The sequence below is a fragment of the Anopheles arabiensis genome, chromosome 2 (assembly GCF_016920715.1).
Source record: "Anopheles arabiensis isolate DONGOLA chromosome 2, AaraD3, whole genome shotgun sequence".
Classification (NCBI taxonomy): domain Eukaryota; kingdom Metazoa; phylum Arthropoda; class Insecta; order Diptera; family Culicidae; genus Anopheles; species Anopheles arabiensis.
The window spans coordinates 77,871,875-77,898,489 of NC_053517.1; the positions used below are offsets into that span (position 1 = coordinate 77,871,875).

Consider the following 26,615-nt stretch of genomic DNA (forward strand, 5'->3'; position numbering starts at 1 on the left):
GGATTGGGATTCAAAGTTTCGAATCCCAACCAGAATTGGGATTCGAAGATGACGATCTCTATCTGTACGGCGGGCTGCACACGACAATCTGGTGCTGACCGATGATTACCGTACCATGAGTGCACCGGCTGAGTACGCCGAACAGCAGCAGCAGCAGCAACATCCATAGCAGCATCATTCAAAGCAACACCAATCAAGCCATTACCAGCTGTCCCATCTTCCACACTCCCAAATGATGATGCAGCAGCAGCATCATTCACAACAGTCGGCAAAAATAATTAAACCCAAATACTGTCATCACATTCAACATTTACTTCCGCCAGCGCGCTTTAGTTAAATCGAATAGAGAAATATTTATTTGTATTTACAAAAAATATACCTAATTCATCCTCGCACACGCAGGCGAAAGTACTACACTCACCTATCGTCATACTCGCCGTGCGCCTTGCCCCTATCTCTAATAGTTGATGATAGTCGTCGTAAAAGAAAAACTAACACATACCTCACAATTAAACCCCACCGGACGCTGCTGCTCGAAGATGATTTGCGGGTCAATTAGCTCAACATAGAACCGTACTAGTTTTCCCACCCCTCACGTCTACTTGTACGCTAAAACATTCCCTTTCACGCTATGCTTCCCGCGTTAGTGTCATTAATTATTTGCGAAAGTAATCGTGTAGAGCCTGCTGGACGGGGATAGTTCCTCACACAAAAAAGAGAGGTGGAAAAGCAAAGTGTCAAATAATTTAAATCAGAAAAAATGCCTATTTTACGTTCATCCACCGTTCGCGGATGTGTCGAGTCGACAACAGCCAGTTCGCACGATCAAACCTAATCTCTCACTCTCTCTCAATCTCTCGATCTCAATCACATTGTTCATCATTCCAATGCCTAATGTGTTCGTGGTTGTTGTTGCTGTTGATTTCTGGTTCGTGGTCCAGCTCCATCGGATGCATTTCCATGCATTTGTGTCGTCTCATGAGGATAAACTTCGTCGTCCTAAGGGATGAAGTTACCGCCCGCCTCCCTCGGTTTGTCGGTGGCGTACTTCGGTTTGCACACGCAGCCACTCTCCACCAGCACGTAGTCCTGGCCGGTGAGCGTTACCGGACCGAGCGGGATCACCAGGAACAGGTACGGTACGTACGTTTGTGTGCATTCACCGCGCACGACGTCACACTCGGAAGATCTGCAATGAAGCGATAAGCAAATTGGTAGCATTAATTTACATACTTTAAATAGTCCTTTGGTGTGTATACATTAATCAACCAAGACCGTCCTGAAGATGGCAAGTGAAATGACACACACACACACACACACACAGGGGGACGACGGGGTAGCTACATACTAGACCTAACTTTCTCCGTTCTCGTTCGCCCAGAAAGAGAAATGTCGGTCAAGTTTAAAGGCTAATGGTCGAACATGACCGACCGAGCCGGATTAAATTCCATCGGAAGCGATATGTTAATAGGTATCGCACACAACCCAGACGCCACTACAAACATAAAACAGTAACGACTGGAGAGAGATAGCGAAAGACAAAAAAGTCGCATACGCAAGTGAAAGAAAATGCGAGACGAGTAAAAGTCTTAAACTTTCGCACTGACGCGTCTCCTTTTGGGACACATTTCGTTCGCTCAAGATCGAAAGCAGGGGAAAATAAAATAATAAAATAAAATACGACTCATGGAGTCCAATAACAGAGAAAAAAGGAAAACCAAAGATTTTTAACGCTCGTTGTTGGTAGCAACTCGATAAGAAACCGTGCAGAAACCTAACGAAAAATAAATCGAGAAAACCGCACCGCACAGGAGGAGAGGCGAGGAGCGCGCATTGCTTTTAAATTCGTTTGTGCGCTCAAACAGGCGGAAAATGGCTCACGTCGCTGTTTGCATAAGTAATGATCGCGCGCGCGCAAAAAAGGGGAAGTCACCGCGCGCGTATCACCAAAATCGTGCGCAAGCGAGCGCTTTCGATCGATCACGTGGCACTCCAGCGGACAACGATGGTCGCATAGCAACGCTTTGAGCAGTGGTGTGTTGTTGGGAGAGCTTTTATTTATTGTTATGTTTATTGCAATGGTTAAAAACTGAGCCCGATTTATGGTCGATCAGTTGAAAGAAAAAGGAGAAATTGTAATGTTGCGCATGGAGTGAGTTGTGTTTGCTCGGATGTGATACGGGGAGTCCGTGATACTTACTCGCACACCTCGAAGACGACCTGCTGGAGCAGATCGGGGAACTTCTGCACGATCGTGACCGGCTGACCGGAAGTTAAGCTGACGCCGTACATCGGTGCCGTGGTGTTGTAGCGGGTCTTGCAAAGGCGCGACGGCGTATCCCGGCACTGGCTGCTATCGAGCGAGCGACCTGGGGAGAAACATTAAAAAATGTAGATTAGATTTTGAACGGCATTTTGGAGAGGAATGTAATTGCAAGTGGAAGGGTTGGAATTAGTGGTGGGAGCTCGGAGGCAATTCCCGAGCCAATTTCAATGCTGGTATCTATTCCGGAATCGGAATCAGCTACGCAATCAGAATTGGCTCCAGAATCAGAATTGACCTGGGTATCACAATTAGCTCCGGTAACGGAATCAGAATTGGAATTAGCTCCAGAATGGGAAATACAGTCAACTCTCTCTTATTTGAGAGGCGATGGCACTGTCAAATAAAAGTGATTTTCAAATTACAAAGGATGAAAGTGAATGAAAGGTTCATACAAACAAGAAAGAGACAGAACATTTAGTATGCAGCCTTAACTGTTGCTATAGGAAACTAAGAACACGATTGCCAATTTGAGCATACATCATTCAATAACCATGGCAACACCATACACAAATAAGCGGGATATTTATTTCAGAGGTTTTCCAAATTATGGGGACAAAACTGTACTGGAAATGAAGGGACTGTGTAAAATATTCAAATAAGAGAGGTTTTTCAAATTGGAGAGGTGTCAAATAAGAGAGGGTTCACTGTAGTTCTTGAATTGAAATCAGAAGCTTCAGAAGTAAAATCAGTTCGGGAATATCCATGAGAATTGATCGTTTACAAGTAAATTTGGATTCTTTGCTGCTATCAATACGTAGCATCATTGGACCCGAACACCTGCTCTCATGGAGATGACGAAATCGACTCGGGAACTGATTCCGGACCTACTATCCAGAATCGATTCCAGAAGACATCAGAGCTAGCCAGAATCGATTCCGACGAAAACATCATTTTTCCCATCACTAGTTGGAATGTTTCCTGGCACAAACGTTCTAGAAACACTGGACCGGGAGGAGCTATTCTATTAAGTTTTAAGTTTTCGGGTGCTTCAAATGAGTTGATGAAAGAGGATACGGAAAGGGAGTGAGAAATCGTTGCGATCGGAATGCTAACGAGCATGGATGACATTGAAATTGCTACCCATAAACGGTTGGAGCTTGAAACGTTCCCGTTTTAGGACAGAGTTGAACGAATAGAACGAAACTAAAATGTGTTTTGTTTATGCTATGTCTTATTTGAAATAGTTTAAAATGATATGTCTTTATATAAAGTGGTTTGGAATGATTTATGCCAATGCTTGAATATGGTTGAAAATGAGAGAATAACATCTTACAAGAGATACTCCTTTCTTAGTTAAAGTAAGAAACTATGAAAATGTTTTTCAGTCAAATCTTCTAACAAAAGATACCACATCACTCTTACACGATTTTTACCCTTTAATAATATTTGTTTTAACTGAATAATATTCCTATGCTATGAAAAATGCACTATGCACACCATTCTGTACTTGCTCGAGACGGAACCGACGAACCTCTTTAAGCATTAGCATATTGTCGCATTAGCATCCTAGCACGTTCGAGAGTGCGCTTTCCATCGTTGCATTAAACGCGCCCCATTCTAAGCGTCCGGCAAGTCCGCCCGCGATCACCCCTTCATCCCAAACATTGGCATCTGTGGCCGAGGGCCCAACCAAACGGGAGGAAGGCTTCAGTTACTGTTACTTCGGGGCAATGCTCGGATATCGCGGTGTAACGGTTTTCGGTGCGGCGTGAAGTGGCCCCGGACGCGACACCTGACAACTCTGGCGGACGTACGAATGATGATGATGATGGTGATTGGAAAAGATGCTGCTGATGGCGATGGTGATCTTGGACAGGACTGATGCATTCCAAATTTCCAGCCAAGTCATCCAGCAAAACAAGTGGTACAAAAATACACCAACCCTGTCGTACTAGAAGCAAGCTCAGTGTGCTCCAGTGTATTGCAACTTTCAGCAGGAAGCGCAATTCTTTAGCAAACGGAGGGTTCGTAAGGGGGAAGGTTTCTTCGCGTGATGCTTTGCCTGATGAAGCGTGAAATGAGCTGACACTTTCTTTCGCTAAGAACAGGTTGCTTTGGAAACGCAAAAAATGATGGCCAGTTTTACCTTCCTCGGAAGCAGTAATTGAATGTTCACGCTGTTCATTTTGTGAAGGCTTTGGTAAAAGTGTTGGAAGGTACATAGACATTTAATTTACACCACGAGCTTGAAAGCACGAATATAATGTAATTTGCAAATTTATGTTTTGTGACCGATGATCATGATTGCTTACGCTCAAGTGTAATTTAAGTGTATCCAAATTACACACAACATCGCTCAACAATTGTACTGGGATAGAATAACCACAGAACTAAACGTCTTGAACATTTAACATTTTCTGAACAATTAATGACATACAACATACAGACATACAAGCTAATTTTTTATTGAGAATTAAAATCAAATTAAAAAAAATACGTAAGGCCACTAGAATTTCATTTTTATACTTAAATTTTTAATTTTGGCTTTTAAATTATTATTTTTTGTCTTAGATGTATAAAATTAAACTCTTCGTTGTATGCATACTTTTACCTCACTAAGAACGTGTATGTTAGAAATTGGAGATCTAACATGAACGATTAGCAAGCTGTTCGTTTTCTAATTAACCGCTTTGTCGCTCTACGTTCTCTAATCCTACTCTTATTGTGCACATTAAATCAAAGACGCGTTTTTTATTGGAAAAAATCGACATAAATCAATTACACAGAGTGCGCTTCATTTCATTGCAAAAATACTTCATTAGATGAGTGGGTTAACGATGAATGACTCGACAAAAAACGTCCTCAAGGCATGATCGTACGGCTGATGATAATGAATATCGAAAGCGGATGTTGCATCTCCCCTCAACCCTTTAGCTTTACCGGTCAGATAATTCACCGGTCAAATAGTTCATTTCGCTGTAAATCTCACCTCGTCTGGCCGTACGGTGATGTTGCTATAAATTCACGGGTGGACTAGCAATTATTTTAAAGCAGTTGAACATTTACTGCCAACACATCCCCGCATATCCAAATAGCCAATACGATCATTAGCCAACACCTTTCAAATGACCGACTGAAGGACCTAACAAAAGCTTATACATAAAAGCCAAAAAAAAACTACTTCTTGCTATGTATATGTATCAAACACTTCCAAAATTATCAAAGTCCAAAGACGTAAGAGGTGGGACTCATGATGATAACACATTTCAAAAATATTATTTAAAAATGAGAATGTAATGAGTAATATCCCATAGCATTCCGATGCGATTTTATCTATACTAATTGTCGGTCTTTAGGGACGCCCAGGTGGTTCAGTATTTGACTGGTTTGACCCTTTTAGCGTCATGCGTGGTTTGCTTCCCATCAAAATCCATCCATTCTTCCCATGCTTCCCACAATGGATAAAAATAAGCCGACGATAACCTTTCCCACATGCTCCCATGCGACAATGTCATCGCCAGGTGGTTGAGAAAATCAAAACCATATCTCTGCTGCCTACGAAAGCGTCGTATCTCGTGACTTGGTCCATTTTTGCAACAACCCACGACCGGTCACGACCGGGTCAGCGTCTTCCCAGGAAGCACGCGAGAGAAACAAAAAGCTCATTTACACGACGGCCCGTTTGTGGAGTAGACGAAAACAGGAAAAAGCGAAAATCGTAGCAGCACCGCAGTGTCACATCGCCGCGGAACCATTTCCATTTCCGACCGGCCCTGAACCTGAAACTTGTTGACACTTTCGACGCTCTCTCCGCGCTCCGCACTCGCGCACTGTTGTTGGCCGTTTCTACGCAAAAGGGTAGCGTGCGCGCCAGTGCGCACGAAGGCGCTAGAGGGAGGGTTGTAAAACAACGGGAGGGAAACACATCGATTAGGGGCAAGAACTGTGAAAACGATTGTCCGTTAGTTTCGCTTTTTCCCAGACCCCCTCCCTCGTGGAGCGCGTCGGCGGCGGCGGGAAGAAAGTGAAGTGTTTTCGCCATTTGCGCGGCCCAGTTCTCGCCTCGCGTTTGTGTATGAAGTACGCGGGCGTGTGAGTTACGGATTTGTGCGCTTCCGGCTGTTAGCGATACCTTTCCTTTCCCTGCCTCATTTCCCCAAATTCATTTCGCTGTCCCTCCCTGTTTGGAGTGTTGTGGCGGCGCGATTTACTGATATGGCACCGCGGTTGGTGGTAGTCGCTGGGGAATCGGTCGGAAAAGTGGAACCGATCGTTCCTTCTTCGGCACCGTTTTTGCTTCACGTGTTTTGCTTTCAATTTTATTGGCCCAGTGGACAGCAGACGGCTGGCGAGCGGGAAATGCGTACAACTTCCAGCGCTCCACGCCATGTGGTCTATGAGTGTGTTAGCTGCCGTGCGTAGTTAAGAAGCACTCGCGTCAATGATACACGGTACCTGTCGAAAATTGAATTGGTTTTTGGCAAATGATTACATTTCCACGTAGTAGGCAGTCGCAAGTGGACGTGGCGAAACAGCAGCTCTCCCCTGAGCGAAACGTAATTACTTTAATCAGATAATCATGTACAGCGAAAACATAGATATGGCTTTTAAAAAAACTATTAGATGGATTCAACGAGGACTCCTATAACACGTACTACGCTTATCCTAATCTTGACTTTCTAAATAACGAAAAGTCCCTCGTTCTCTAGTTTCAGTGTCGAGCATTTCTTCAAACTGGCATACAAAAGTTGTAAATAGATACATGAACTGGAACTTCATGATGATTAAGATAATGAAGATATTTTATACTTCAAAGAAACAAATCAACGCCTTAAGATCATGAGTGTGTTATTCTACGCCAAATATCACAAAATTCTATGACAACTACAATTCGGGTCCAGGTTTAATTATTCTTTAGTTTAACTAACTTAAAGTTAGTGCATCAACTAACAATGAATAATTAATTATTGTAAAAAAAAGTTCTTGGTTATCCATTGCCGATGTCAAGATACAGACGGTCCCCGAGATACACGGTTGATCTCGTAACTCGAGTTTCCGCGAAAGTCGAATCATGTGATTTCCAGCCTAAATATCACTAATTTTCGCGTAATTTTGCAAGTTGAGGATGGTTTTAGACAATCAATCAATTTTTTTAGATCATTCTGACTGAATTTAACAGTTTTAAGCCTTTTGAAATGGTTTTTGAAAGCCTTTTGAACATTCGATCAAACGGGAAATTATTTGGCATTTTACAATCGATGTATCAAATCAGTACAATTTGCTCAAATGACTGTCAAAATTGGAAAACCGCATATCTTCGGATCAGCGTATAAGAAGTACCGTGTATCTCGGCGTCTACCTGTATTTTTAAAAACATGAAATCTTCTCAAAATTTATTCTATTGCTATTTTTATAAAGATTTTTGCTGTAATTTATATTGGTTTATTGTTCTTAATTAATTATGGGTTTTGTTTTGTATTTGTTCACCAGGGTTTAGCGAATCACCTTGCAGTATGTGCTACATAATCCCTTTGCTGCTATTAGATATCCGAATTTAAACCGAGCAGTCCAGTGGTACAGTCGTCAACACAAACGACTCAACATGCCCGTCGTGGGTTCAAGCCTCGAATAGACCTTCCTCCGGTAGCAAGGAGAATTTACTGTACGACAGCGTTGTACTGAATAAGTCTCAAAAACCTGTAGAGGCCAACATCATGTCCACCATGTAGAAGAAGAACGAAACCCTATTCCTTCAGTATTCAGTATGTATTACAAAAATATTCGATAACAATATTTTTGAGCATAGATAGAAGATGTTTTTAAATATGTATTGACAGGATATAGGATAAAACAATAATGAATGCGATTCATGGGATATTTTTGTTTCAAAAATGATAGAGAAATAGTGTTGGAAAATATTTTGTTTTATTCGCATTCGTAGATTACTACTCGCACACATTTATTCCGTTTGAGACAAGTGACAACCGATCAAAATTATCCGTAGAAATTCCTTCTGAATAAAAAAAGGATACCTGTACGACATTGTAGGCCGTTCAAATTGTAGGTCCAATTGATGCTTTGACATTTATCATCCACGGAACTAGCAAAGCACCATTACCATTTAAAATTATCTGGACTTTTTTATCCAGCTACAATCACATAAATTCCCAAAATGTCTCAAATATTACAAAATATTACGGCGTAACAAATAGCATAGCAAAAACAAAACCCACTTCGAATGCACCTAAAGATACAGTGGCATCTAATTCAAAAATAAAAAAAATACATTTTTACTAATATTAGAAAGAAATGCCTACAATGTTAAGGTCTAAATCCATAATAAAATGCATTACTCTGACATGTTCGTTGATTCATAACATCGATTAGGACAAAACAGATTACTTACTGTATCTCGTTCGGGCACTCTCGAGCGTGGCCGCCTCGTTCGCATCGCCGTACGCCTGCAGCAGGGCGCGCTGCGTCAGCTTCGGGTCCAGCGTCGGCAGCTGGCTCATGCGGCCGCGACGCGACGAACCGCCCGGCGTCCAGTTGGAAAACGTCCGCGCCACCAAACTGGCCGGGTACGGTGCATTGTTCGGCCCGAGACAGTTCGGGCTGTCGGTGAGCGCGTCACCGGACAGATACTTCAGGCTGCCACTTGGGGAGCATTTCTCCACGCTCGCTCCGGCGGCGGCCGGTCCGTCCGACCAGAGCGTGTGTGCCCGGGCGGAGGTGGAGCTGTAGGCAAACTGGGGTCCGTACGCGGGTAGCAACAAGAGGGTAATCAACTGTAAACGAGGGAAAAGGAAGGAAAAGCAATATGGTTGGTTAGTAATAACAAATGCCTGAACAGCCCTTATACATGCACACAGTGAAGAAAGATTTTCCCGTTTTACAAAAAAAAGGTTACAGACCCTCGGCAAAGGTTCCCTCATTAATCCTTCAGGTGCACTCACGCAAATTACGCTAACAAATTGGGGGAGCCTCACCCTCACAGTAACATGCGCTAGTTCACACGTGGTTAATTAAGCTCCATATTAGGTGCCCCCTTCCCTCCAACAAATCCACCCCTCGGGCGGAGAAGTGCATTCATCCCAAAACATAAAAATACTTCCCCAGTCCTCTAAACGAAACCGAACCGGAACTGCGTGCCAGACAGCCGTTTCGCTGGCACGTTTTGCTGAGAGTCGGTGGCTCAGACGCGCCTAATATGTGGCCTAATATTTCGCCCAGCTGCACGCCAGTTCCTCACACTCAATGCAGTGGCGATGATGCTTGGGAAATGGGACCATGGGGCTTCAACAACAACCCTGCAAAAATGTTTCCCCATGTCCACCGGGCTTGGCAGGGGCAGTGGGGCCACTTCCGGCGCCCCGTTGTGTATGAAGGGCGCAAGCACCACGCTTCGCAGCCTTTACGCACAACAGCCCCAATCCATTCCATTCGCCGTGCTGCTGCGAAGATGAATCATTTGGGTCAGTATGGGAGTCCCGGCCGGTGGTAATCAAGCATGAAAAGCCCTTACTCAATAGCGTCAACAGTGTGCTACACCACCACGGCCCATAATGATGATGCTGCACACGGCTGATGCTGTGTGTGTGTGAGATACGTGACCGATTCTCCTGTTTTCGAAGCGGCCACACCGAAAGAGGGCACCATTTTGCTCAATTACCGAAACAATGCGGCAGAAATCTCCCCCCCCCCACTCTTTGGCTGGGTGTGGAATTGGGCAGGGAAAAACGGTGGAAATTAGTAACCAATTCAACACCTTTTCCGCCCTGTTGATGGAACATGACGATGAGAGTATCTTATCCGCTTTATTTCATCTATCATCATCGCTTTTGACAAAGCTGGTACAAAACACTTCTTCAAGCTGAAGCTTCCCTGGAATGCTCCCTCCCCACCCCACAAGAAGGGGTTGTGGTTGCCGGAGAACCCGTTTGATTTCGGGGAAGCAGAAATTAGGTTAAGAATCATCATCGTTGCGCTGCGTCCCACTAATTTGCCTCCCCTATTGTTCTGTCTGATAATGTGTTGCTTTATCTTTTCCATCAGTACGGGATTGGAGCAGTTCCATTTCCTTCTTTACTCGCCGCAGAGAATGCCGTAATAATTTGCACAACTGGTCTTCTTGCAGGAAATTTCGCGTAATTTTGGTAGCAGACTTTCGCACATTAAATGTAGCGAGCATGATATGGATGGGACCTGGGTAGTGGGATGGATGCAAAATGCAAAACTCTTCACACCTGCCCCGGGGATCGCGTATCATTACAACTACTTCGGTGGAGGTTGGATAATGAAGCAGCTATCATTAATCAGTTCATTATTTCAGATAACAGTACATCTTCCCACCTTTTGTTGGTCCATTTCAGTGTGGTACAGTTGTGGCGGGAGCGGATAATGAACGGAACTGCCAGCTTTTTGTGTGTGTGTGAGTTTTATTACGGAAAAGGCGTGAATGAATGGAACGATTGGAATATTTTACGAAAACAGCAAAATATAATGTTCAAATTCAAATTATGTTATTTAATATCTCACATATATTTTAGAGCAAAACAATTACAGTCTGTTCACGAGTTCTTGACTTACGCGGATTCGGAGATACGCGGGTTTTCAAATTTGTCAAATGTAAAATGGCTTGCTTTATTGGTAAAATTTTAAAGTCTCTTTTAAGTAAGCAATAACAAAATGTTCTGCTTCTTCTATCTTCTTCTATTTGGCGTAACGTCCTACGCGGCCTATACAGGCTTTCGAGACTTTATTCATTATCACGCAGCCGGATAGTCAGTCCTTGTTATGGGACGACGGTCCATTCTGGGCTTGAACCCAAAATGTTCTACACGTATCGTATTAAATAAATTATTAAATGTATGCAAATAATTTATTTAATTAAAAAAAACCTCGGGAACTGCTGCTTTATTTTAGGAAAAATTAGAACTTGGCTTGCCTAACGAAGCTGTCTGCTAACTGTGTTTTGTGGTGGATTGCCAAGCAAAAAAAAAAACAATTGAAAAAGGGTTTCGATTTTTAACACTTACATGACTTTAAAGACCCTAAATATATACTAGGTTGTCGAAATTTAAAAACAGTTTTTTTTGTCATTTTTACTTTGTGACCCAATTGTGATTCGCCATTCTGATTCTTCTCAGAGGTTTATTTCTTAGAACAGTTGTTTTTTTCGTTGTTTTTATTTTCTGAACGGGTTTGTAATGCTTTTGAAATAACTTTTTTAAACAATAGAAAATATTCTGTTCCTAATATTTGATGTTTAATATAAAGATTTGTAATGTCTCTTTACATCATACCACTACACTTTTTTTTCTAGAATTTGAAAAGCAATCTAAAGACAAAATGAACCAAATCATTTCAAAAAGTTAAAGTTAGACTTAGCGTATGGATCTATCTCGCCCTAATGCATACAGTAAACATCATATGTTTTACTTCAATCGTTACTCATTTTCCACGACACATTCGTTAGACTAATTTCTCCATTACGGCACTTAATAGTTTTATTTAGTCGTGTATGTTCCCATGTACTCGTGGTTTTACTAACTGCTTCATCCACAACAGCGGCTCAAGTGCAGGCAACAAACGATCATTATGCTGCCCTAACATATTGCCCTTAATTAGGCGATAAAACTGTCTCGGTCATAACTAACGTTCGAGAGTGCATTTTGTTTTGAGGGCAATGGAACTACTACGTTTGCCCCCCGTAGTGGCAGCGGGCAAGAGTTGAGTGAGATTTTTCCGCTATAAATTCAAGCGCACACGTGCACGCAATACGATCATTTAAAGAGCTTTTGCTTCGAGATCGTCGCCGCACGATCACAGGCCCTTGAATGCTGTATTCATCACGTGTATGCTTTTTTGCTCTTTTACTTTCTGGTATGATACTGCATGCGATAATAAACTTTTTTGATTGTGATAATTTTAAACAACTTTTCTATCATTAATTATTTATGCTGTGAATTAATGCTTTAAAATTACACATGGGGCTCATATGTTCGGTTTTACGAAGGGTTTGCCAACAAACACCATTTTGAGTAGTTTATGTGTGGTATTCATATGTATACAATATACACTCAATAATTCCTGACTTAGCGTTCCGATGAAGCTTGATGAATCAGTAAAATTATCTAAAAAGTGTTGATCTGATTGCAGCTTCCGTGGTATGATTGCAAATATCCAGAGAATACTTACAAAATTTCACTATGGATATTTGGAACATTGTAACATGTGAATGATTCATCACACAATTCGAGGCCAGCATTATAATTTATGTCAAATCCAATGATAGAAACACACCAACATTATCGTTCAACGGATGGATACCAATGCGGTACGCTACAAACACCATTTTGAGTAGTTTATGTTTAGTATTCATATGTATAACTGAGTTCATTTGTTGTTCCGATGAAGCTTGATAAAATAAACGACCGTCAAAACAGTTAACGACTGCTCGATATCGTATAATATCCAGAGAATACTTGCAAAACATTCGAGCAGTATAATTAAACGACTGTTAATACACAATTCGAGGCCAGCATTATAATTTATGTCAAACTTGTTTAACACCCACATATCGTTCAGTCGTTAAAATTAACAAATGAACTCAAACTGTGTGTGAGTGACTTGATTCTAACGAGCGAATGAACTGATTTAACGACTTTGGTTAATTTAAAACGACTGTTAATTTTAAACCAATTGTAAGAAATTCTAACTGCCATTGTCATAAACAATTAAAGCGCTGCTAGGCGCTTTTTGTTAAATCCACTTTGGGTGGATAAATGAGTATTTTGTATACAAACAATTATTTAGAAAGCTGTTGAATTATCCTATGTGGAAATTATCATCGACAGTTCGCTCCAGGATCATCTTTCCAAACAACTTCTTCTTCTTCTATGGCACAACAACCGTGGTCGGTCAAGGCATGCCTGGAGTACCACTACTAGTAGGCTTGACTTTCAGTAACTTATTGATTTACCCATAGCAGGATAGTAAGTCCTACGTATGGGGCTTTCCAGACAACGGTCAAGTTTAATTCTAATCATAAGGTCTTAAACATAACATTTTGATGGCTTATAAACTACGTAGGAGCTTAAGAAATATTGCTTTTTCAGTACAACACTATCATACCTTGCAAAAATCAATATAACTTTAAGACAAGCCATTTGGCAAACGGTTGAGCTTCGAAAGATTCAACAACTCCTTCGCTAGCCATCTTTTTTCTTGTCATTTCTTTAGGACCCCGCTTTGCCCTCTAGCAACATAATCTGGCTGGGAGAAAACGTTTCCCCACAATCACCTATCGGTAATGGTTTCGGTATTTTACCCTAGCACCTTTCGCTCCTGTATCCCTCCCCCCTCCATCAGCATATGGCGTGGCGTGTGGTGTGTGCCTGGCTAAACATCGTGTTCCAATTCCCAGCACGACTCGACGCCAGTGGCCCACACTTGCCATATGGCATCGGGCTACGGTATGTCACCAATCCGCGTGCATCCTCTGCTCGCGTTCCCAAACAGCACAATAGGAATTGTATTGGCAAGTGCTTGTTGTCCCAGGGATGAGAGGGGTGGCGGGCCGGAAGGCAAGCAAAACTCTCCCTGGGGGCAGCAAAACTGGTAGCATCGAAACACCAGGTTGCATCTCGTACTCGATCGATTTTCTCTTCCCGGCCGTGTTTCACCGAGCAACGGGGCGATCGGGAAGTGTACGAGGATCGTCTTTCGAGAGGTGAGGAGGGGAGAAAAGATTGTACAAACTGAGTGTCTACAACACGTTCATCTGTTGATTCCTTTATCCAAGCGATGATGGTTTTCAATTTCAATGGAAATTCTCCAACCCATACACACCGTCGGAAGACACACAAACACACACACACATACCGTTTTCTCGCACCCCGCATGTGATTGGGTGGAAAATGTTGCCGCAGCCTCTTGGCACGATCGAGCATGACCTCGATTTCCCCACCCTCGTTCGCTTCCCGTGATTGCCTGCGGCAGCCGAGGGTGGCCATTAAGCTGTTTGCTGGCGAGTACAACAAAATCATAAGAAACAATCACAAGATTAACCTCGCGGCTGATTGTTCGGCCAAGTGTGTGTATTGCTGTGGCAGTGCCGATCGGGAAAACGTGTGCACCGTATGGCGAGAATCCTCCCGCGGTTGCACACCGTTGCATTCCGACTGTTTGTGGTACGGTAGAGGTGTATGCAAATGTGCGCACGGGAGGATCTCGGTGTAGCGCGCACGGTTGATTCTATAGCCGCCGGCTTCCGCAAACAAAAGGGACGGTTTGCAACCACCTCCTCCCCTTCTCCCCACCCTCACAAAAACTTTCGACATCGACACGGCATCCCTTTGCGCCCGGTAATGATAGGAAAGAAAGTTGACACCGATCGATGGGAAATTGGGAAAGGCCCAAGCGAGTTGGCAAATGATCGAGTGTAGCCGCCGCGGGTGGAATCTGCCCATCGAAAGAGAAAACAAGGGTTTGTAGCTTTTTTTTTCAGTTGCTTTTCCACACGTCTCCCCGCACACAGGGTCCCTATTACGTTTCACCACATGCAATTTGCACGGCCGGCAGCGCCACATGCAGCTGCTGAAAGGGAAATTAATATCCGCCGAACAACGTTTGGCCCTTTTGCTTTCCTTCGGGTTGATTGCTTCATTTGATAAACACAAACGGGTTGATTGGTTTTGGGCTGGTTATTCGCATGAGGGAGGTTATTGTATGAGGATTGTTTAGGTTTTTGGTTGCTTTTGTTTTCAATTAAATATTGGAAATTGAACGATTATGGAGCCCAACAAGCGTATAATGAGCGTATTTAGAGGGATAATGTAAATAGTATATCGTTATCGGTTATTGTGAGAGTAGGATTATTGTTTACTAAACACATTTAACTGTATTTTTGAGGGCTGTGATGTGATGTGCTTCTTCTCATCAAATGTATCTTCTAATTAGTTCCAATATTTGCATTTGATGCGATATCACCACTGCTAATCTTCATAACATTTTACTATACATATCGGTGATATCGCATCAAATACAAAGATTGGAACTAACTAGAAGAGACATTTGATGAGAAGAATTTAATATTCTCTATATTTAAGAAACAAAAAAATGGAAAAATCGAGACTAAAGCTCTATTTAAATTTAGTATTTGCTAGCAATTGAAAACACATTTACATTGAGTTTAACAAAAGAGTCAGGCCGTGTAGCTTTAGTTTTGAAATTGGAAAAGGAAATACGCCCTAGATATTAATTGTTGGAACAAAAGATTCAGTTTTACTTCATATTAAGAACTATAGTAAAACATTTGAAATTTAATTTAATATTTATGTTGATTTTTTCAATCAGATATAAATTTCGAGGTAACCTTCAAATGTCAATATAATAGTTTTCAAAAAAATCAATATTTTTACTAAAATGTGCATCAATACTTTTACACATAACATTGTAAATTAATTTAATATGCAGTTAAAACACTTGTAGCGAGTCAGTAATGTAATATTAATATGGTATATTGCTGAAATTAAAAATTACCCAGAAAATATATTTAACACTGGGCAAAAATGCTGGCTCTAGAATTATTTATTCTTATATTAATGGTTCCAGCTACTCGGTTACGTCATTAAGTGGATTCTTAAAAAAATTCTTCATAAAGCATTTTTTAACAACACATTTCCGGAAGATGTTTGGAGATAATTTAACTGTGTTAAATGGTTGACGACTACAACACCACATAAACAAAACTCATTAACCGATAGAAAGAGAGATAGAGGCAGCAAATGTAAATCCATCTTCCTCAAACCTAAACGACAAATAATAACGTAACATGATTTAATACTAATGGCAACTAACAACTCATAAAGAATGGTTAGATTCCAGCACTACACGGCCATATTAAAAAAAACATATTTAAAGAAAAAGTCTATAAACACCAAAGCCATTCTACAAAATTCTAAAATGCTAACCAGTTTGCGAAATTAATCTTTTTGATGCATATGCATAGATTAACTTGTCTGTCATTTATAATTCGCTGTTTTCAAGAAATTCTTGAAACTATATTAGGTTTTATTTGATTCCGGTTTAAAATCAAAATAAAATGCAGCTCCATTGGTTACTCCAAACCAATAGCAAATAGTAGAACTAATTTCAATTGCATCCATTGGTTTCACCATACACATAAGCTTGGAAACTCCGCAACAGGCAAGTTCAAAGTTATTTCATAATCCCCTTTCATCCCTTTTCAAATCAATTACTCGAATCGAAGCGCCACGCCAGAACCGTGATCTAATTATTGCTCACGCCTACCAGAATTGGGTCAGCGCTGCTGGGATGCTGGTTTATGATTATGACGCACCTGTAAAACGATCCTTTCCACGATCCCCCCCACACTATAGGCTATGCTAATGAAGATGAACCGTTCTTTTGTTCCACTTCCTCTAAGCCGGGTAAATGATCTTAGCCAACCATCTGGATCTCGCCGTCCACTCACGCCTTTTCTAACACAATCGTAACGCCACGGGGGGATCCATATGGAGCTTATCTCACTCTAGAAGTCTCCGGCCGGCCTGCATATAGCAGCGTCAGCACAGCGGTAGCTTTCATTTCTACGTCCATATGTTTCATTCTTCGGGGGGAGGCTGCGCACAGGCGAGGAAAACCCACACACACACAGATGGGCGCATGTCATGGCTTGACCCATTTTCTTACGGTTCCTCCTTCCCATCTTTGGAAGCTTTAGATTTTTTTTTGTGTGTGTTTCAACTCCGTCTCCGTCTCCGTTCTCTTGGTTCATATCTTACTGTCTCGCTCTCCAAAAAGGGTTAAACCTCGTGGATGTTGTAAAACTTTCCAAACCCACACGCCACCCCTGGAAGGTTGCGTACGGTTGGTGGAAGGTGGGAGTAGCGGGAAAAGCAACAACAGCAACGCGAGCAAGAATGAATGGTGCGGGCGCGCGCACGCGGGATGAAAATATCTCGGCTCCGATATTTGGGTCAGTGACAAAATCACCACTCTATCACTCCGCAGCATATTAAATCCGGATCTGTTGTGCAGGCTGCTGGCCGGTTGCTTTCACGCGCTAGAATGGATGCTGCTGGTCGAGAGTCACACAATTTGTCGAACAAATGCGCGGAGCACGTCGTTGGTGTTGACGCACTGCCGTTGACATCTTCGAGCAGCCAGCAGCACAGTTCGGAATCAAAAGACTGCTCTGTTCTAGTGCGAGGAGAAACTAAGTTGCTGAGATAAAGGAGGTCATTCTTGAGATCCGGTTGTACGAAATTTGTCCACATTTATGGGGCGGAGGAATAGCAGCAAAAAGGAAAATACATCGGCGTACTGCAAAGCGTGTAAATTGCGCTTGCAAATGAACACATTTATTTTGCCACTGTTAAGTGTTTTGCTTCGCGCTTCGCCAGCCACTGCAACCGGACGCAAAGAAAAACCAGTATCGTTCGCGTTCTCCCGGTTCTGCCGGTCGGTGCCAGCCGGACTCTGTACGGCCCATTGCGCGCTGCAAGAGAGGAGAGATAAGTTTAACGGTACCGTCCCGAGGGTGCCGTGTTGGCTGTTTTCTATGGTAAATCCATTGGGAGGCTTCGGTTTCAGAGTCCTAAGAGGGCTAAGCGTGTTTCGCTCATTTTAGACACCTCAACAACAAAATTAAATCATTAAAGTTAAATTACAGTAAGAAAAAGAACTAGCTTAGATAATTAATATTTAAACTGAATTATCGGCACCAAAATGTGAAGGAAAATTCCGATCGTACTTTCCTTGTTCCTTCTCACCAAGGAGGTACTTATGCATTCATGTCACAAATTCATGTCACACATGATCAAATGCCAAAAGAAACAAGGGTTGTCTGCAATCATTTTATGTATCGTAAAGCAAATGTTCCATTTCGAATCTGTTTTCTTACAAAAAACGAAACTGCCACTCCTTAACGGTAAGCTAAAAATCAATGTGCCACTGTGAAATGAAATAAATGGCAACGAGAAAGTCTAATCTGAAGATCGGCTTCAAATTCGTTAGAAGAAAAAAAAACATCACAAAACACGCCACATTAAATTAAAATCACTTCAAAACTGGAACTCCTCCCAAAAAAATAAATGACCAAATCAAATTCTACAGAAACGTGACAAAATACGACGGTAAAGCAATTTAGATAACGGTATACTAAGACCGGCGCGCTACTATCTCGCGAACCAACCGATCATGCGGCACAATAGATTATTTGGTGTCCAAACAGGTGATTCGCTAGTGTGTGTGGCTGAGATGGAAGCGTAGAAGTAAAGATAAAAACACACACACACCTATTCTGCCACCCAATCTCAGTGTGACCCAAATTCCACCAGCTCCCGGTGCTAATTATTTATTTTACTTCACTCATTTTCGCCAGCTCGTCGTCAGCGATACAACACAAAAAAAAAGAAACAGTTGACGAACCGAACCGTCCGAAACTCCCTCAGCACATCACAGGTTTTATGCAATTACATGCGTGTCTGTGTTGCGCGTTCGTTCCGAAAAGCAGCATATTAAGCGGCCCCAAACAGGCGAAACGCTGGCGAAACGCTGGGTTAGATGAATTCCGACACGCGCACGGTACACGAAAGACTTGCGCGACGGTGGCAGCGATGAACTCAGTGTGCCGAAAAATAAATCAATCTTTTCGTAAAGCAAGGTGAATACATATAGGCTGCCCGAACTGATACTTCTCATCCATATCAATCTGTCGGCGAGCGTGTTCGCTCTTATCGTGTTGTCAATCTTTTTATTTTGTTTTTGCAGGTGGCATGATTTCTCATCATGTTGTGTTTTCAACTCACCGCGCTGGCTTCTTTTTTTATTGGTTTCGTTTCGATTCGCAACCTTGAAACTTACGATGGCACATGATGGTTGGTGAGCGAGCACGCTCTCTCGCTTCAACGAGCCGGCCTCAGTTCCCATCCCGAGTAGAGCTGCCTGAACTTGACCGTGGCCAATCTTCAGCCTTGGTGGCTTGTGTCGAAGCCTTCCCATCTCCTTCCTCGCTGTGTGTCGCTGTGTCGAAGTTCGCCCGACCGAGGTGAGAGTTGATGCATCAACTGGGAGTGGAATTGTTTTACGTCTTTATGGACTGGTGCTACCTTTCCACGATTCCTCCTGCTTCCCCGTTTGCAGCATTTCACCTAGCAGCAAACGATCGGAACGAACGATCCGGACGCTCGACTCGGACGGTAGTAGCATTTTGCGCAGATTAAGCGCGCGCGCATAGCAGCCAAAGCTGGACGATTGAAGAATTGTGAAAACAAAGTGATCTTTTAGGGTTAAATGCGCACCACTGACTTGACTGGATCAGGTGGCCATGGATTGTGGGGCTGTGCTACAAAATGCGGGGAACCATTTCATTCAGACGCGCGTCTTGTGTGTGTAGAAAGTTGGCCCGTCCAAACCGTGCGGTAAATGACCGTATAATGAAGGCAATAGCAAAACAGTATCACTTCATTTCGGGCGATCACCATTGTGAATGGGTTTGGCAGTTGCAAAACGGGTTCAAGCTGAAACCCAGACTGTGGCTTAACACAAATGAGGGTCATTTAGTTGTAATTCATTTGTTTTATTCATGATCAATGTGGTAAGGTTCAAAGGGCGGTTTCATTTTTAGTTTCATTTTCAAAATTGCATTATCTATTTTGAATGACGATGATGGAGTAATAACTTCATTGAATATCTTAAAAATTACCGCAGTCCACCCGTGAAAGCCACAACTGGACGAGATTAGCGAATGCAATGCAAAAAGAGCTCGAAGCGGATATTCAATTTTCTTGATCATGCAAATTACTAATTAATTTTAACTAATTAATTTATGCTACAACCTTTTCACAACCTGCTACACACCTCAATGATGCGTCATAATTCTTCCCATGCTCAAGGTGTCGATTTGTGTGAAGTGTGGCTAATAAAGTTTTACTTTCGTTCTCTCACCACCTCCCACCGATCCTTCCTTTTTCACATTCTGTTTGCCCTTGTCCCAATTCAATTTAGCACGGGAACACAAGAACCCAACCAAGAAAGCTTTCCCCATTCCTGCGCAGCTCCGGGGTCAATCGAAAGCAAAATGGCATTGGCCGATTGGGTATCTCATCGCTCGCCCAGGGCCCACCCTGGCTGCCGTAGCCAATCGATTATAAATGTTTAAAGCGTGCCAATTCCACCGATCGTACGGGAAGCGCCCGCGTCGCATCCGTTCGCTTGGCCGTGCATATTTTGGCTTTCTTTTGTTGGCCATGCCATGGGTGAAATGGTAAACCGATACCACGTATCCATATCGGGAAGGAGTGGAACACCACCACCCGTTTGGCCGTTGTTTTGCGAAAGTGAACGCCCCGTCCAAAACAGGGTTTCGGCGATGGCAACGCTGGATGGCCTACTTGCTAACCGGGTGTCATGTGCTTCGGAGTCGGTCGCTGCTGCTGCTGCAGTCGTGAAGTGAATTGTGTGAAGCTCCGACCCGGATCGTTCCTGCTGCAGTATGTCACATACACACACACACACACATACACACCGGGTACATTGCAATGCGAATGAAAGTGTTTGAGGATGACAAATGTGTCCCATATTAGGTTTAAAAGCTGGACAATTTGAACGACAATGCTTTTGTTGCATTTATTTATAAATCATATTATTATAAAAATAAAAGATTGTGTTGGGGAGATTATAAAACGTTAAGAAAGACTATCCTTTAATAAAAAAAATAAAGCAGCACAAAGAACACTTTAACTAACGCTAGGGACAGTAATTCAATAAAACATAAAACGGAAACGTAAAATCATCCTCAAGAAGGAACCGGCTAAACCGCAAAACCACAACCCACACACCGCGCGACCAGGGGTGGGGTGCCAAGTGAACAAACCGTGTGCTGTGTGTTCTTTTTCCTTGCCTTTCCTGGTTGCGTATCGTTTCGCTTTCCGCCACATTAACCTTTTAATGCCGGTTTCTTGCGCCTCCCGGGACTATTCTTTATTTTTTCACTTACAACTCGTAACGAATCGTCAAGAACGCCGAACTCTGACGGCGGGTGTGCTTGAGAAGCAAGTGGAGAAAATACACCAACAAAAAAAAAAGGATCGAAAATGAAATAGCTAACCATCGGTGCTGTTGCTTTTTTTTAACACAACGAAATGGGGACGAAACCACTGACTGCTCCTGGCAATTGTAGCTTTGGGCCGAGCTGTGGATTTGGTACCATCAACACACACACACACACACACTTGCAAAGGGCCCCAGTAGAAGCTGCAGAACGTCGTTGGCTGTCAACGTCGTCGTTGTTATGTTCCGAGCTCGGCATTGATGGGATTTTATGTGAATTTTCTCATTATTAGCCGCTATTATCCCTTTCCCTTACTATCTTAAAACAGTCCAGAGCACGCAACTAAAGTGGTCGTCGGTTTGATTTGGGTTTGCGTGAAGGAATGGTAAGCATGCTCGACTGCAACTAGAATCGTACCGTTCTGTGCACATCTAGTGCACTTTTCGAAGGCTTTCAGTGTACTTAAAAGCAATGCAAAAGTTTCTCAACAGCACAACAGTTTACATCATAGCTATTAACAGAAGGTCATTTATTTTTGACAAATGTTACAACAAAGTCTATTTTACAGCTACATTAAATCGATTCAATATTTAAAGTTATCTGTACGCAGATACAAAAGTCCTGGAAATCATTACAAAATGCATTCGGACCAAAGCTAGCGCAATTTCTACGGCATCGATCATACTGGAATCGATGGAATGATTCTGCTACAAGCTGCAAACAAACTTGCGCGGACCAGTTGGCAATGTCTCGCGCGGAACGCGATCTTGAACTTGAACGGTGTCACAGCGCGCACAGACACCTCAGCGCGGCAAGATACCAGTTTGTCGACGAACCGCAGATACCGACGAAAACTACCTTCACCATTCGTTTCCAGCCGCTTGCTGCGTTTAAGACATGAATGGACGCACAATACGCAATGGTTTGGAGCGCATCCGCGATTGCAGCAAACCCTTTCCCGAAGAACAATTGCCGTTCTGTTGTTTGCCCTGCTCCGTGGTACAACAATTCACCATAAAGTTGGTGCTGCGGTGTTGATCCACGCCACGACAGAAGAATGTAACGAGCAACTTTCCAGCCCTATCTCCTCTGTGCTGTGTGTTAAGGGGTGAGCCAAGGGACTGGGTGCACGATACGGGATGCTTTTTGTATGCAAATCACAGCCCAGCAAATGCGCAGCGTCGTCATGTTGCGTGTGTCAGATGGGGCACAATGTCATATTTTTTGGGGGGTCGCTGTGGTCCAACCCTTTATGTGTTTGTGTCGAAAGGTTGGCGCAAAGCAAATCAACCATTAAAATGGTTAATCATTTCTCTGCAGGAACAATGCAATGGAATGGTTTATGAAATTATGGGGTTTGCTGTAACCAAAATCGGGAGAAAGTAGTATGTACCAGTCCGCTGACTGAGTGGGAGGGGAAGAAGTTTGGAAATTACAGTCACCCACCAGTATGATTTCGTTTCCAAAGTTGTACAATGAGACGCATTTGAGACAAGAATTGTATAAAAATATTTATCTTTAAAACAAAAGGAACGATGCTCGGCAATTTGGGCGCCCAATTTCCTTACATCATCATTCTTTCCCTGCACCAACCAGCTACTTTCAGTTTTAACAATTCAAACTCACTTCGTCAAGAGCCGATGAGACGAGGCTTCCCTCCATTGTTTGATGGGCGAAATTCGTACGTTTCTACTTTTTAAAATCACCAAGTACCCTCGTCGTTTGGTTTCATTGCCCTTACGCGTTGGGAAGCTGGCGAGTCCGCCCCCGGTGGTCTGAAGTGGTGAAAATTCAAACTCGAGTTTTCGGCTCGGTTTTCCCTACTCAAAAAACCAACATGTTTGCCGGAGTTGATCCGGACAACACCATTATGACCACTCGCCAGTGCGGTCAAGCTCTCGCGATGAAGGAGAAAGCTTCCGAACTGGTAAGACACACTCAGAGGCATCGTCGTCGTTGGTTGAACGTCATGAATCGCCTGTTGAATCATCGTACCTGCTTCCTGCTAGCTGCTGGATGGTACTGCATTTTCGCTCATTTTTGCTTTATATTTCTATAGGTGGAACGCAATGCGGGGGTTTTTTGCTTCCATTCCACAAAGTTTCACACAGGCCACATCTTCAACATACCACAGAAATGCAAGCTTATGATGATTCATTGCTTTTTGTTGCTAATTGACATAAAAACTAAGCAGTGATGTTTAACTATGAAGCTGCACAACCATACGGAACAAGCATAAATGGGCAAATATAACGATCTACATTGGAACTTTTTCCACAAATGTTGTTTTTTCTTATTTTTTTTGGTAATGAAGGGTGGTAAAAGAAAAAAAAATGCTGCTTTCGAAGAACATTCCTTCATTATTGCAAAACGAATGCGATTTACAGTTCAAATGATTTTTTTATAGATACCTTAAGCCCTCTTGTTACGATCCGCCTCTTAGTTCAATTGATATTATTCTATCCTCTGGACGAAACCAGAACTGAATACAACTATATTTTTAACACTTATCATTTATCTGTTAAGCCAAACCACTATCTTATCTCAAGATATTGGGATAAGTTTAAGATAAATGATGCCACAATGCGAGGATTTCAATATTTGTATGTTTCTATTACTATAAATCATTTTAAAGAGAGTCTTGAAAAGGTCAAATTATTAAAAAATATGTTCAATTTTCTGGGATCAGATATGTATCGTTGAACAGACTAAGTTGCAAAGCAATGTTTAAATATCAAACACAACGACTTGAAACTACCGAGCAATATGATATCGATGATTAACTGGGATGATCCCCTTACCAAGCAGGTGCACCATTTCTGTAATTGCGTGAAAAGGTTACATTGAAATGATCAGTATTTTGGGGATAAATGATCGGGATGATTAGTACCAATCAGAACTTATAGGCTTTTAGAGTCAAAATTCCAATATCTACAACATTTTGCATTGCTTGCGAGTTGTTTTTCAACAGCTGTTTCAGTTCTTACACATGATTTTCAACAGCTTTCAAGCTGGATTGAGTTTGGCAGTTCTTTGTGGTGTGTTGAAAATCATGGAGGACTGAAATTTTATTTCGATGCAAATACGCAATTTCACAGCTTTTGAAAAATATCTTGGAGGTGGTGAATAATGATGTGCACGTTCGAAAGTGACTTGGAAATCTTGAAATCAGGCTTCAAAAAGATCCATTATTGAAACCTGCGAAGATCTTATTATTCCAGCTGGGTAACCAATAGTAAGATCCTGTTAGTAAGGCGATCTATGGTGGATCGGTGGATATTAATGAAGGAGAAATATTTTTTAAATTGCATTAACGCATTTCAAAAGCAAGAACTAACTTAATTTTGTAAACAGAGAAATTCAAAAATGAGTTGAACAAATGAGAAAGTTTCGTTGTGCTTGCACGCCGGTCAAAGTTGGCCGATCGCATGAAACCCCAACCATGACCAGACCAGCCTCTACCAACATCGTGTTCGCTATGCTTTCCAGCTGCTATGTTTTTTCATCACTCGACAGTGATCCCATTCGCTCGCACACCAACTCCTTCCAAAAGCATCCAAAAAGTAAATGATGCTGTGAGTGCAACGGAAATACCATCAACAGTAACAACTTCAACAGCAAAAAAACATCCCCAAACATGAACCGGGTGTGTGCGCGTGTGTCGTGGAGAGAAGCAGGCTGGAAGCAACATTCTTCACCGGCAGTGGACCGAACGCGGGAGATGGGTGTGGATGGTGAGGCAGATGAAACAAATTAACCCTCACCCGCAGACCATGTGGTCCGCGCTTATCGCCGTGCTGCTGCTGCTGCTGCTACTGCTCTTCCGTACTTACTTGTGCCAAATAGCAAATCCACCGCTGTTCCATCGTGGTGTTGTTGCTGCTGTTGCTAATGCCGACCTGTTGATGCTGCTGCTGCTGCTGCTGCTGCTGCTGTTACTCGCTTTTAAGACGCGTCTGCGGAAGCTGCCGGATGAAAACTAGCGCGAGCTGGGCGAAGAAGGTGGTGAGCTGGTGGATCGGGTGTGGTTTCTGCGTACAATTTCAGCAATACACATTGGCCAATTAAAGCCGGAGCAGGTTAACGTTCTCGCGCGCCCGCGCGCCTTGATCTTTCCTTCGCTAGCGCGCAAACACGCACACGGATACACACACGTCTGCCCGTTTGCCGCACACGCGCGCACACACACACGCACTTACACACAGACACACTCGGAACACGCGCACCAGCGGCCACCAAGGAGCTCTTCTCTCTCTCTCTCGAAAGGGGTGTACTGCAGCAAGATGCTTCGCCGTACAGACTAGGTGCCTTCGGCTTTTTTTTGCTCGCTGCCCAGAGCAAACAACGCCGGGTCAACTACCCTTTCGAGCCGGGAAGGAAGCAGGAGTTTGCGTTTTAACAATTCAGCACAGTCCGCGATGGTCAGATGCAAATCGGGCCGCGTAATGTTTTCCAATGGTTGCTGTGATTTCACTTTTTCACGCTGCCAAACGGTACTGCGAAGAAACGGGCACACTGGGTGTTTTGCTATTAGCAGGTGGCCGAGAGGATACAGGCAAAGGTATCCGGATCGGGATCGTTTCACTCACAGGTAGCACCAGTAACAAATACTAACACACTCACGAACACACACTCTCTCACACCTATTGATACAGATCGCTTCGTTGTGGAAAGAGAATCCTTGTTGGGAAAGGACTTCCAAAACTGTGCGCGACTACTGTTGCTTCTTCAACAAACCGTTTTAACGTGCAGAACAGTACAGGTTCGCTTGTGTCTGAGGCTCGCGCTAGGTTTGTGTGCTAGGAATGCGACCAGTTTTCTGTTCCAGAAGGCCGGTGCAGCAAACGATTTGGTGTTGCGTAGAGGGGATTGTCCGATGGACGCGACGACAGGTATAACGAGAGTGCAAGGTGCACACAAGCTGTCGATTCACTGCGGACGATTCTACCTGAGCACGGTGAGGTGTTTCCGGAGACGGGACGGTACAAGTCTTGAGCAAAAGCCGTCTGCACGAGACGACCGTCGGGAAAGAATTGAACGATGGTTAAAGCGACGAACGCGAACTTGACGAGCGGGATGAATCGGGCGATTGAATGAACCATGCAGTGGGGTGCTATGCAGGGGTGTGCTGCTCAAGAAGGCTCTCGCTTGGGAGGATTGATGATGAATTGCGCTCTTCACGCTGCGGTTGAATGTAATCCTCTCCCACCGCATTTCCTATCATCGTTGATGAAGAAAGTTCATCATGCGCGATTCTGCCGAAGATGG

The 26,615-nt window shown here is 43.1% G+C and overlaps 1 protein-coding gene across 1 annotated transcript; it reads right to left on the reverse strand.

The window, feature by feature from the left end:
* Positions 1-328: 328 nt before the first annotated feature.
* LOC120896832 lies at positions 329-26,471 on the reverse strand. The gene is made up of 4 exons (XM_040301297.1): positions 25,181-26,471; positions 8,673-9,054; positions 2,201-2,369; positions 329-1,189 (listed from the first exon to the last, which is right to left on the reverse strand). The coding sequence occupies exons 1-4, from the start codon at positions 25,211-25,213 to the stop codon at positions 1,000-1,002; spliced, it is 774 nt and encodes a 257-aa protein (XP_040157231.1). The 5' UTR covers positions 25,214-26,471; the 3' UTR covers positions 329-999.
* Positions 26,472-26,615: the final 144 nt, after the last annotated feature.

What these genes read in the sequence shown, in the direction of transcription:
- LOC120896832 (XM_040301297.1), bottom strand. Translation starts at nt 25,213, where the DNA reads ATGGAACAGCGGTGGATTTGCTATTTGGCACAA. An exon ending in GAGTGCCCGAACGAGATACA is followed by an intron (nt 2,370 to 8,672) that starts GTAAGTAATCTG and finishes GTTTCTCCCCAG; the next exon opens with GTCGCTCGCTCGATAGCAGC. An exon ending in GTCGTCTTCGAGGTGTGCGA is followed by an intron (nt 1,190 to 2,200) that starts GTAAGTATCACG and finishes GCTTCATTGCAG; the next exon opens with ATCTTCCGAGTGTGACGTCG.